Consider the following 14,500-nt stretch of genomic DNA (forward strand, 5'->3'; position numbering starts at 1 on the left):
GGAATGGTTTTAACTGCTGCTGGGGAAAATAAGGAATTATTCTTGTACTTGTGAGTGATAAAAGAAGTTACTCAATTAATCGTATTTCATCGAAGTCAGATCTTAAAGGAATGAGATTCTCTGAAACTGCATAACTGGTAGGTTGCTGACTACCGGCTATGTCTTGATTCATGCACAGTGGATAAATCACGGTGAAACCAGCAGTAGACGCCAAGGGGTCGGACGACTATGATTCATCAAAGAAAAGTGACGTCGGAGACTGTTACGCTTGGTAAAACATAATCGGTGTCAGACTTCAGCTCAGCTGACAGCCCAATAAAATGCAGGTCCAAGTGCAAGTGTTTAAATCTTTAGACAATCTGATTATAATTGCGGTATTATAATTACCATCCATGGTGTCTGTTTCCTCAATTGAAATGGAATCTTCCAGTAGCACAACGCTTCAATACGCAAAGGTTCGAATTGTGTTGGAGTGGTTCGAAGTAACGACTTGACTCCAATTATCTACCAAGGACTTGTACTATTTATGCTAAGTGAGATATGTACAAGTAGATTAACAGAAAATTTTTTATGTACCAATTATGTGTGTGTAATAATAACGTCACACACTTAGACTTACTTTAAGATTTGTATGTGCCAATAAAATTTCGTAAGAATTGTATCTGACACACTCTTTGAAAAATCAATACAGTTTTGAACCCCAATACTGGTACTTTCAATAATAGTACTGAGAAAATTTGCTTCAACCTTATTGAGGTATTGAATTTAACCATATTTCCGTTTAAGTTGAACAATAAACTGAAATCAATTATAAATTATATTGTGAAATCAAGTTAAAGAAGCACAATAATATGGATTAATTTAAAACCGTGTTAAGGTTGAAGCAAAATTCGACGATATTATTGTTTAACACGCTTTCTCAATTTCACAGCGTGCATAGATTTTTAAAAACGTTTTAACGTGTTTGATGTCATTTTCAAGACACTTTTTACTCAAGAAATTTAACACTTGGTTTAAGAATTGGGCTGATGGCAAAATATTAACAAAAGAATGTGCTGTTTTTGTGCACAAAGAATTAAAGCTGGTGCATTGTGATTAATTTGTTGTGCGCAAAAGTTCAGCAATATCTGGCAGGAGGCATCAGTAGTAGGCCCTTCACCAAGCACAGAAATAGAAGAGTGCAACAGATGTTTTGGGGTTTCGCCTGGAGTTGGTTTCCACCTGAGTTTTTGTTCTCTCTTGAGGGGAAGGGGGATGAATGGTTGCCTTCCCCCGTAGTATCAGAAGACGCGCCTGAGAACCCAAGCCAAGACCCTACATCAAAAGCAAACACAGAGAGAAACAAAAATAAGTCACAAAACACAGAAAAGGGTAAAATCAAAAACTAAATCAACATTAAAAGGGATGGTAAAATTCAAAGTTTAGCGTATAAAAGCAGAAATGAATGTAATAAACTAAATCTCATATATGAAGAGAAATAGAAAAACACAGAAAAGAGACTTCAGATTAGCATTGAAAAAAAGTAAGCAGAGTTTTAAAAAAAAATAGGAATATATCAACGTGCAAGCATCAAGCGGGGAGCCAGAAAGCTATGAAATGATAAAGAGGAGTAGGTATAGGTAAAGTTTGCTTTTAAGACATTTTAAGAAGGAGAAAACAGAAAGACGAAAAACTTAAAGTAAGTTGAAATACGTGGAATTTAGCACCAATTTTCAAAGCTAAAACATGAGAGAGATAGACTCAAAGTTTATTTTAAAATCGTTCAATTGGTAATAGGTTCAACACTTCATTGGGTGACAATTTTATTCTCCATTGATTCTTGTAAGCTGAAATCAGCAATCACAACCAAAAGGAACTTCTAGCTGTACCTGTTCATTTAATCTAACATGTAGTTCAATCGATTTTTAAAGAAAAACACTTAAAAATATCTCGTTTCTTTAAATATATAATCGATTCAGCCTCTTAATTGCTGTAGGAGAAACACAGTTATAGTTTTTCATTTTTTAAATCGTTTTTTTTTTAATATTTAAAATCTTTCAAAAACATTTGCACATAATTCTACATTTATGTGTACATGTTTACACATGACGATCCCAAATCTATGATCAAAATTTTATGGGTTTGTAGAGGATGCTTTAAGAGTCATTTGTTGTATAGAGCAGGGATGGGCAAACTTTTTTGGTCGCGGGCAAAAAATCGAGAGAAAAAATGTTTGGTAGGCCAAGTAAAAACTTCAAAATTTAAAAAAAAAAAAAAAAAAATNAAAAAAAAAAAAAAAAAAAAAAAAAAAAAAAAAAAAAAAAAAAAAAACGATGTACAAGTTTTAATTTAAATATTTAATGAGATGAATAAAATTGCTATTTCATTTTTAAAAGTTCCTTATATTGAGGTTCGATGTGAGATGTGCTTATTTTAAGGAACGAGGTTAAATGCTTGTCTGTTAATCTACTTCTGAAATAATTGTTTCATAGTTGAAAACATAACATAGTTGTTAACATAAGATTAAGCAAACATAGCACTGATTTTCTAGGCATGAAATATTAAATTTTGGAAACTAGCTTTTGGTAATGATTTGCAAAACTCAAACTTTGACTATTTAGAAACAACTGCTTCAGATGATTGTTAGATTGTCCGCTCGTTGGAGCTTAAAATGCTCAGTCTGCCACATGTGAAATACAATTCACCTGTATTAGATTCAATAAGTCTGCTCCTCGAGGAAGACAAACGCTAGTTGGAGCCCAATATACGGCTATTTTATAAAAAACTGCTTTCAACATTTTACCAATTGAAGCTGTCTGTGCTAACTATTTCCATCAATTTATGTTTTGTAGAACAGAAATATAGAAAGTAAAAAGGTCATCAGTACTTAGTTGAAAAAGAAAGAACAGAAATAGCTTTAAACAAAGTCGACAAGAAAATGGATGTATATTGTTTATATTTGCCACGGATCGGCAAGTTAAAATTCTATCTGCGGGCCGGATATAACCTTCCGGCGGGCCACAGTTGGCCCGCGGGTCGCAGTTTGCCCATCCCTGGTATAGAGTATGGGTGCCAAATGACACGCTGAGGAGCAAATATTACATAAAAAGAGATACAAAGCGTTTAGTACGAGCGTCTTTGTCAATTACAATAAATGTTCAAAATTGTGTTAACCAAAATGACCAATGCTCTACAGAGTAGGTGATGGGATTGGAGTAAATTTTCGAAAATACCAAGTATGCTACGCACACGTACGTAGCATGCTTGGTTAGCAGCAACGTCGGTTAATCAAATACAAAGATCCTCATTTGAATTAACTGGAGCCTTATAAACAAGACTCTTCTGATAAACTCCTAAATTCCTAAGATCATTGAAGCCAAGTCAATAAGCCCAAAATTTGGCAGCCATGTGGTTGCCTACACTAACACTTAAGTTTAAAAGTGCATTATCATGCTGTGTTTCTTCATCATGTCACTTGCATACGATGTTTACAAAGTACTGTATCAAATCTTTTAGTTTATTAGAAATAGCTAACAATCAGTAAAATTCAGCTTTATTTAGAGGAAAGAGGGAAAAAAAATTTTAAATTGCATTTTTGTTACTAATAATTTTTTTTAAATAAACAAGCTATGCTTTTTCTTGTAACTCATTATTCAATGAATATTTCTAAACATGCAAATAAAATTTTTTCTTAAAGTTATTCTCAAAAATATTTTTATTTAAGATGGTTTGTTTACAAATTGGATTATATTAATATTTTTATTCAGAAAAATTTAGCGAAGCAGTTAAACAATAAAGGATTGAGAAAAGGCGAAATGCAGAAGCATTATTCTCGATATTAAAGAGAAAATATAATTTATCTTCATTTCCCTAACAGCAAGACACATGAAAAACTTCAGGTAGCTAATAAGTAGAATTCAAAAAATGATGCAGCCTTGTTTTTAAATGAACAGAAGCAACGGAAATAAGGCATGAAAAATAGAGTTAATCATCATGTCTGTAAAATAACTTGTATCATTCACACAAATCAAAAAGCAGAATTAAAAAATTATTTTCACAAATATGTTTAATTTTTTTTTAATTTTTGGGAAGGTAAAAAAATAAAATTAATGAATAAAAGAAAATAAATCACCAAAAAATGTAAATTTCTCGGCGCAACTTATCTTTGTGATAAACTATTTATTCAAAGTTAAAATCTAATTTTTTTATGAAAGAATAAACATAATCTGGAGAAATATCTGATGCATATTTAAGGATACACAATTGTTATAAAACATGTTGGATTGAGTATAAAATTCGACTATATTAAAAATTTTCGGATTTTAGCAACCATTTTAAAATAAATTTTTTTATTAGTAATTCATTACATTATAATATTGCATAATAATATTAGTTATTCAGCAACATTGACTTTGCTGAAAATGTTTGGGTTTTTAAATTTACAGTGACCAATTTTTTTCATCAGTGTCATTCTGATAACGTATCATAAAATCACATTAACAAAAGTGAGGCATGAATTATTTGTAAAATTCAAAATAATATTGAAATGTTATCAATAGCCGCAGGGATTAAATATTTGATTAAGTCAAATATGCATATGGTTTTTCATAACGATAAAAGTATTAATTTGCTTACTTCCATTCCGCAAAATTAGCTCTGAAAGTTTTTTTCCACTAACTTTCCGATTTGGATACGATTTTTGTGTTTATGAATTAAACGAATATTTTGAACTAAATTGTAACTTTTAAGCTGATTTTACAATATTTGAGATTATTCAATAAAATATATTATGGAAATTTTTTGACTTAAGCACTAATAAGTTACTAAAACAGACTTAATTAACCTTACAAATAGTTCTCTCTGACTCTTGACACCACCGTCTTATCTTTCAAAGGGCTTATAATGTAGTTATAAAATCTGTGTCTAGACTAAATGCTATGCGCCATGTGGCAAATGTAAATAAATTTGAATAAATATATATAAATTCAAAGAAAAGAAAGCTTAAGCGTAATTGTTTTTGTCGTTTCTTGAAATATTACGTGAAAAAAAAAACTTTTTAAGAATTCAAAAACCATCAGTTATGAAATAAAGCTTTTTTTCTTCTTAAGCTTTGTACAATGAAAATATAGATATCTTGGCTGTTGTCAATATCATTAATCAGAACGAACAAAAAATCTCGAGCAAACAAATTGCAATTAAGTGTTCTTTTCTGAGCATTAATGTTCTCAAGGAGTTTATTTCTATAAAATCGATTGTGATTTACAGCTTTGAAATTCTCCCTTCTCCATAAATCATACCATTTTGTTGATAAATACACTTACTCTGCAACTTTCAACCTGGTGGTGAAGGCCGTCTAATTTTTGTTTATCCTGTACCTAAACACTAAATTTATAACTATAGCTGCAGTAGGTGCTGAAAAGTTAAGAGGGTGGCTGCTGCCTCTAGTGGGCATTCTGTATAATCCCAAATTATGATGCTGTATAATTTTATTTTAATCTTAGAATTTAAAAATGAAAAGATCTACACAAGTTTAAAATTATTTATTAAATCTTCTAAGCAATCATTTATTATTTTTAACGAAATACGCTACTACTTAAGTAATTTTAGTCATGATATTATTATTCTATTCGAATACTATGCCGACTAAGCTATTTCCTTTATCAAACACTTGTATTATATTTCATTCCAATTGAAACTCAATCAATAAAAAATAATTCTTCTATTCCATTCATCAAAGCTTCTGCGCTTCTTGATTTAGATGAATTTGAATCTGTGAAAAGTTTTAATATAAATTTAATTAACTGAATAAAGTTTCTAAAGTAAGTGTGCAAAATTAAATTAAATTTCACTAAAATGTTGTGTTTTCCATAATAAAGTATTTGTTTAAGAATAGTTTAATTTGAGAGAAAAAACACTAGGAAACATCATAGTGAGAATAAATTCAGTGAATGAACACTAAATCTTTAAGTGAATGAACACTTAATTTTGAGAATTTTTAATGCACTTTAGGAATCTATAGGCCATACAAATGTCTAAAAACAAGGATTTTTCTTGGAATTATAACATGTAACCACAGTTAAAGTGGACAATTTTGCCTTTTTTTCAGTCATGAAATGGAAAGTAAAATGGGGTTGATTACAGAATAAAAAAATGTTTTTAATTTTCTTTCTCACACTTCAATAGTCGAGTCTAAATCAGGAATGTAATCCGATGATGTTTTATTACTATTATTCTTGCTCATTAACTCTTTATGTCAGTCCTGCATGCATTTGTTAAAGTCAACGTTTTCAACATCAAATGGAAAAATACCACATTTTATAAAAACATTTCAACTTCATCAGTTGATGCCTCAAAAGCCTATTAAAAATGGGTGCAAAATTACCTCTATATATTGTTTTATGCTTATATTTTTTTCAAGATCTAGCGGAAGTTTCATTTAAGTTTTCAAAGCTCGAAATACGCCTACATCACATCTAACTAAATCTATTCCCAGTGAAGGAACATGCCTGTTCCTTAACTGATTAGAATTTGTTTTTTTGTATTTTTAACATAATTTTCATGTATAATATGACTGAAGGTACAAAAAAATTAAATTTTTTCTTTTATTTTCATTAACTTGGAAAAATCCCAGTAAAGGAACACTTGTTCATTCATTGGTTTTTCATCGTTCGGTAATCCAGTTAATAAACACTCTCTAATTTCAGTAGTTGCTTATGCTATGATGCTTAAAATAAATGAAACGTAACTTCAATAACCATATTTTGAATTCTTTTTTCACAGTGAGAAAAATAGAACTATTATATGCAATTAATTGCACTTTAAACGGATAAATACAAACACTGACCTTATAATTTTGTCATAGAAACAAGATGTTGAACAGATACTAACAAATTCAAAATTTCTTTCCAGAGAAGACTATATGACCAGGCAACCAAATGCATTGTTACATGATTTCCTATTGTTAAGTAGTAAGCTACTGTTACCAATCAATCTAAGTAAAAACGCTTAAAATCTTAATTTAAAAAAATATTTATCAAATGTTCATTCACTGGGGTGTGTTCCTTCACTGGTTGGTTTATCCTATATAAGGGACACCGGTACCCTATCTGCGTCAAAGACTGCGTTAAAACGACTGGTAGCCAATACATCCCGAAATCTGCAATGACGAAAGTAAACAAAATGGTGGTATGCACAAAAGCATGAAAATGAGTATAATAGGCTTATAAGTGCTTCACATACAAAAGATATCTCATCTTGCTAATTGATCATTATTATATTATTATAGGTCAATATAATATGTAGTTATGTAGTATTGTATACAAATCCGTAACCTAAAACTGAGCTATTAGAACTACAGTTGACATAAGTTAGAAGGTTTGAAGTTCAATACTGTCAAACACTGTACTGCGTGATACAGCTTGAAGAAAGAGATTATCAGGGGATTATTATCATATTTAACATTATTATTTAGCATTATTATAACGTTATTTTTACATTGAAGCTTGTGGTATTCTGTTTCTTTAAATTTTTTAACAGCATCTGTTGCGGAATATCAATGTTGACTTTTGAGAATCTAATTAAATCAACACGACTTCCATTGAGACTTTAATGTGACGTTTAAGTAATTCTTTATATTTAACTCAATAAAATTTAAAATCGAAATAGATAATTTTCATGACGTATATTGGTTACAAGTAAAATGAAAGATAATGTGGATGGTTTATCTTGACATAGTTTGGTTAAGAAAAGTATATTGAAAGTCAATGAGGATAGTTTTTATGACTTATAAATTAAAAGATGCTGCCATGACTTAGCACTAAGAAAGTGTAAGAGCTATATGAAACTACACATTTCTTTTGACGACAATTGCACCTTTCACGAGTTTCATTGAGACTTTAATGCGAAGTTTAAATAGTTATTTTTATTTAACGCAATAAAATTTAAAGTCAATGTAGATAGTTTTAGCAGCGTATTTAGGTTAATACAAGTAAATTCAAAGTCAATATGGATAGTTTTCACGACGCCTTTTGGTTAATACAAGTAAAATAAAAGCCAATGTGTATGGTTTCTCAAGGCGTATTTTGGTTAAGAAAAATAGATTGAAAGTCAATATGGATAACTTTTATGACGAATAAACTAAAAGATGTAGCCATGAATTAGTACTGAGAAAGTATGGAGGCTATAATGAAACTATGCATTTATTTTAAAGATAATTGCATCTTTTTAAGCATGCTTTTATAAACATGACCTAGTTATACTGTCACCGTGAATAATAAAAATGCTGATTTATATTATTCACTAAAATCTAGTTTAGGCTGCACACGTCAGTCAGAATCTAATTTAAAGATGTTTTTTGTTCTCAATAAATAATAATATACAACAACTGTTTGCTATAAAGCAGTTCAAATATTTTATTTCGTACCCAAAATTAAATATTTTCATACCTGAATCTTGTTTTTCCGGGGGCTGGTTGGATATGGAAAGTTCGTTTGCACTATCACCCCTATTGTATCCGTCCTCCATTGGATACACTTGTAATTTGGCAGTTGTTAGTGGATAATACTGTGATGTAGGCTTAGGCCATGGTGGAGCTTTTACTTTTGGATTCTTTGGCTTAGAAGTTGTTGTCTTAGGCTTAGGGGAAGGTGTTGTTATAGTGGTAGAGGTGGAAGTAGTAGTGGTTGGAGATGTAGTTGGGCTACTTGTAGTAAAAGGACGGGAATCCGGATTTTCTGTGGTTCCATATAAATGCAAATACCATTCTTTCAATGTAGCTCGCCCTGTAAATAGAACGTATTTTTTTATGCGTAGTAATTTTATAATTTATCAGTCTGCACACTTGATAGCTATGAAATGATCTTTACAAACATGTCAAAAGTTTCAATTTTTTATATTAAATAACACTTTTCTTTTGGTATTATGGTTCTTTATGTACTATAGTGGCTGAGAGTATGCATTAGACTGAAATGGCAAAACACATTTTGCTGCTAAAAGGAGACATATAACTAAATTAAAAGTAAGTACACTAAAAGATTAATAACAAAGAGAATTATGAATGCGATATTTTAAAACAATCTAAGTTATTTTCGCACCACTCATTTGAAATCTGCAATCGGTTTCCCTCCCCAAACTATAATTATTTTAAATGACATTTTCAGTCTAATTTCAGACGAAATATCTACGCTTAAAGACTTTAGTTTGTCATATAAATGTTGGGGCAAACTTCTAGAGGAGATAGACTACATAATCAAGATTAAAACTGCATTGGAAACCATGCCTGGGTATGTCATCGTATTCAGGGAGGGGGACTTCCTTATTATGACCAGTTCAGAAACACACAAAAAAAAAACATTTCCTACTAGGCAAGCGTCTCTATCGGCGTATGGTGATATAGGGGTATAGTGATCTATATGATCCTGGCCATGAATTCCTATGTAGTTTTAATCTGATGATGTGCCTTAACTTTCTTAGATATTTGCCGTAATATTTACGAGACTAACTATTATATATAACGTTGATAAACTTGTATATTTTAACATAAAATAGGCTAAAAATGTCACTTTAGGAAAACTGTCGCTTCATTAGCAAAAATAATTTCAGTTTTTTAAAATCCTTATACCAAATTATACCAAGATAAAGTAATTGCAAAAGTACAATAAAGATTTAATTCCCTAGAATAATTAACTAAATTTTTTTATCCCAAGTATCACGAAATTGCATTTATTTAAACAATTCAAATGTTTAATCAGTTGTTAATAATAATAACCATATAAATCGGTTAAAACTGAATTAATTTTGATGATTTGTCCATTTCACTGATGGTTATTGTTAACCATTTGTGTATGCATTAAAATTGTACACATCTTTCGCATTGATCGGAATTAAATTTTTTTGAACAAAATATAATTCTGTTTTCACGAAGAAAAAGGCTTCTTAAACAAAATTTGTAAAATTTTTATTTAGAATTTTTCACATCTACATATTATCCAGTCAGTATTATATAATACACTATGAGATTAGGAAATTTCTTTGCTGTACCGGTTCAGAGCAGATTACGATTGGAGCGGTAAAAAAATCATTGGCGGCTGAAAGTAGACACACGATGCAAAGGGTTCGTACAGGTATTCAGGGTGCCGGTACTTTTTTTCGAAAAGTCCATTTTTACCGGAACATGTTACGGAACAAAAAATCTGATAGACCGTCATTTTTACGGTAATAATGAACCTAAAATCACTGAATTACTCTATTTAAATAAATATTACTGTAGGTATTACAGTATAATATTTTACAGTAAAACGTATTTTTACGGATAACACGCCCAAAGTGCCGTTACTTAATACCTTAATTTGAGCAATTTTTTGCAGTGTAACTACCACAGAATTTTGTTCAGAATTAAATGCTAGTTATTAATAATAATTTTCATGGTTAACTTCAATTATTACCAATTACTATTTATAATTACGGATAAAATTTAAAAAGTGTCAAACTTTATTTGCAATTGCTAATAATAACTCGTTACAGGGATAAATGTACATAATTCATCATAATTACCAATAGACAATAGTTATTAATAATTTCCTGTTACAATTAAATGCAACCAAATTTATTACTTTAAGTGAAACATATAATGAATGGAAAACAATGTATAAAGCACACATTAAATAATTGAAAAGCGCAAACTGTCGTTTCAGTGCTACACCATAATCAGAGTGAAGACACAGAATAAAGGGAAATACAGAAATATCACTAAATAAATATAATGGTGATATGGAGTTAACTACTACGGCTCGGTACTGACAACGGTATTATCAAATTATAGAACTGAAAGATCTGTCTGTAATGTATAATCATTTTTAGTGCTTTCAATGAAATATGTATTGTGAAGTACATGTGTTTTTGAACTCATTTTAAATTGTTACGCAAAACTTAACACAACAATAACACAAATATTAATCTCCACACAAATATATATCCCCTCCCACGTAAACCTTTACTTTAATGATCTGGCCAATGAACTGACCAAGGAGGGCTCTAATGATCTTATAGATAGTAGTGGCCTTCTAACATACAATGAAATCTATGCAAAAGTAAAGGCCAGGACTATAACAGGACTTGGAAGATTCCACCTAGTCATGATTGGTATCAACAAAATAGTCCTGGGGCTGCCCTGGAGCTAAAAGGTGATAGGAAACTGTAGACGGCTGTCACAAGACTAATCAGTGGTCATACCCACGGACTAACATTTGTTCAGGGTCAGAAGACTTTCCCTGTATGCCTAAAATGTAATGTGCACCAGGCTACACCTGATCATTTGCTGTCCTGTATGGGGTTAGAGAAGAATTTTATCTTGGAGGGTCCAGCGATGGTATATGACTTTCTGTCGGTGAACGGTCAGTTGGACTTGGTCTAGCCTTGTTCTGGGCCAAGTGGAATAAGCAACAACAAGTATTAAAACTGTACAATTGGGCTGTAATGTACAACTATCCGAAACTAAAATTAAAATATATTCTAATGTCTTAATTTTCTATGGGCATATAGTTTTAATATGAAAAAAAAACACAAATTACAAATTCAAATATTCATTTTGATGCTGATTGTCAAGAAAAAAAAATCTATAACAAACTAAATCTTAATACACCACAGCATTCAAGAAGGCTTATATTTAAAAGTTATTATTATTATTATTAATATTATTTAATTATTGAGAAATGTTAAGCAATATAAATTAAAAAGTAAATAAATATGTAAGTAAATTACTAAGCAAATTATCCACAAAAAAAATCGCATTCAAACAATGGGGGAATGTCTCATTCATACCATAAAATCGACCTTCATTATGTACTTCTAACTTCCAAAGGCCATCAGGGTTTTCTCCCCAGTTATGGACGGTCATAAAAGGCCAGGCTTGAAAGCCAGCACGAGAGCCATCTATTGGACGCTGAGCTAAAAGGGTAGAGCTGAAATAATAACATTAAAATAACAATTAATTAATACATAGACAGAAACTAAGCTTAAAATTTTTGTCGTTATTCTGTTACAGTATTATAATTTTTAATAGGACTTTTTATTATATCACAAAGTATACCCTATCTTCTACTTTATAATGTTCTAATTTGATGTCTTATTTTTAAAAAAAATTATTTTCTTATTCGTTTATTAATTTTAAACGAAGCTTTAAGTCTAAGAAATCGTTCGTAGTTTTAAGTCTAAGAAACCGTTTAAAAATATTTAAATTACGGGCGCCACCCTAGTTTCTTTAGGCGCCATGGCGAACAAAATACAAGATTTTTAAACTCCTACACACTCTACTGCTATTGAACTTATAAATAGCCCGTAATAATAACTATCCCGTAAGCCGTAGTGGCTTACGGGATAGAGCATTTGCCTTCCAATGAGTGACCCAGGTTTAAACCCCTGCGATGGCTGATCGATACGAATTCCGTACCCGGCTCGCACCGACCACAGTGCTGACATAAAATATCATCTGTTGTAGACGGATCATAGATTAGAGTCCCCTTGCCATCATACAAACCGTGGGATGCAACGCAAATGATAATTAGTTCTATCAAAAAGTTGACGAATTTCTCAGAAATTTTAACCAGGAGTTCCCTTGTTTTCTGAATTGGGCTCAAAATTACAAGGTTAGGAAGTTGAACATTGGTCGTCAAAATTTGGTCGGCTGTTCAACAACGGTTATAAAAGTAGTAATTATAGCATGCTGACTCCCATTTTTATGAAACTCGATCAAGTATAAACATAGATGTTAAGTAGACAAAATGAATGTTGAAATTTAAAAAAAAAAATTCTAGGAACTTAGTCGCCTACCCAAATATAGTATATATCACGCTAATATTTCACAAATCCCTTTCCTCAATACCGCTTCCGATGTCAAGAATGCTTTGGAACTCTTTGATAAGGAACAATAAAACTAGTTTAAATTCCGATTTCCACGAAAATTTGCTTCATCTCGTTTTTAAACCTAATCTATTTATTCCTAATTAACTGAATCAATTTTTAGCACTGCTTTAGAAACCAACACTAAAACGAAATCTGAAACAAATCCCTGAAGAGACGGGATTTGGAATAAAGCATTATTCTTTTTAAGCAATCTGTATTTCTTTGAGTAAAAGTGAGCTCCTTTAAGAGTTATTGATGATGGGAATTAGTGTATTCTACATGAAGGGATGATGTAGGATTAGAAGCCCATTTCGGAGGATTAAGGGAGGGAGAGAAATTTAATGATCCTTTTAGACTACTAAATTGCAACATAATATAAATACGTAAATGTAATTAGAAATTAGCAACAACGCTGAGAGCAATGTTCCTCGCTCTAAATTATTTGATGGTACGAAAATATTCGATAAATTACTTCGTGGCTGGCTCTTAATTGTTCTGAAAATAAGAATGTTTCGGTTTGATGAACGATGATATTTTACCTTATATTCGTGTATATATATTTATAATAATAATATATTTCGATAAGTTAATATAAAAATACTGCCATCTATACATAATACTAATAAATATACTGCGAATGTATAAATTTCCAGCATTCTATAGAGTATCTGGTAATTCAATAGAAATTTTGGTGCTCTTGGGCTAAATATGGCATTTGAAACATTAGAGAGATTTTGCATAGCGTTAACGCTATTTGCACTTCACAATTTTTTCTATAAATCGCCATATTTCTAAGGGTTAGAAAATAAGGTATGCGTTACAATTAACGTGAGACAAATGGTGTGCAAAGTCTCTATTTTATTATCTGTTTAACACTTCATTCTAACGATTTGAAAGATAAATTGTAAGTTTTATAGAACTCTATGTTAGTAACTTAGAAAACAACACCCTCTATCGACAATTTTAAATGTTGTTTGTTAACAATTTGTAGGGTTGATATTCGAAACTTTGAATTGCTCTTTTCCTCGTGTAGAACACAACTCATAGATCAATTCATGGAGCTTTCAAACTTATTGGCTTAAGTTACTCTAATTAAGCTGCTTTTGTATCATAGTACTTTATGATTTTTTTTTTCAAAGCCATTAAATAACTTTTTACTGGGAACGAATTCTTTGTGCTTCGTAAAGAACCTCTTAACATCATGGTGTTTCCTGGAACCTCCCTATAGAACTATCGAGGCTTTGTGTTTCAGAATACTTGACTGGACTACAGGCACATTTACACTATATTGGACTTGCTGACTCTCCTGACCTGCATTTTGTGAGAGAAACTCGTCGCCATGAACAGCGAGCATCTCTGGAACTGTCCTGTCCTCCATATTAACTAATAAACTTTTTTTCCCCATGGGATAATGCTGAACGTACCGGGTTCCAACAGGTGATGCGAGAAAGATGTGAATGCCTGTTCTTCAGATGTCCCGCACTTTTTTATATTTTCTGACACTCTCTACCCCAGGGGATACCTTTTTTTTTGTATTAGACTTCAAGACTTATTTTGCTTGAGAAAGCAATTGTTAGAAAGCAATTATAAAAAAAAGCATTTCACATCTGGCGTTGACTAATTG

The 14,500-nt window shown here is 31.1% G+C and overlaps 1 protein-coding gene across 1 annotated transcript in view; it reads right to left on the minus strand.

Moving 5' to 3' along the window:
• Nucleotides 1–14,500, minus strand: part of LOC139426087 (uncharacterized) — a 183,565-nt gene that overhangs the window by 12,899 nt on the left and 156,166 nt on the right. Inside the window, exons 12-14 of the mRNA XM_071183760.1 lie at nt 11,797–11,936; nt 8,424–8,759; nt 1,123–1,314 (exon numbers count right to left, since the gene is read on the minus strand). Of these exons, the coding sequence (XP_071039861.1) occupies nt 1,123–1,314; nt 8,424–8,759; nt 11,797–11,936 (668 nt within the window). The remainder of the gene's footprint in view (nt 1–1,122; nt 1,315–8,423; nt 8,760–11,796; nt 11,937–14,500) is intronic.

Source organism: Parasteatoda tepidariorum, chromosome 7 (genome assembly GCF_043381705.1).
Source record: "Parasteatoda tepidariorum isolate YZ-2023 chromosome 7, CAS_Ptep_4.0, whole genome shotgun sequence".
NCBI lineage: Eukaryota > Metazoa > Arthropoda > Arachnida > Araneae > Theridiidae > Parasteatoda > Parasteatoda tepidariorum.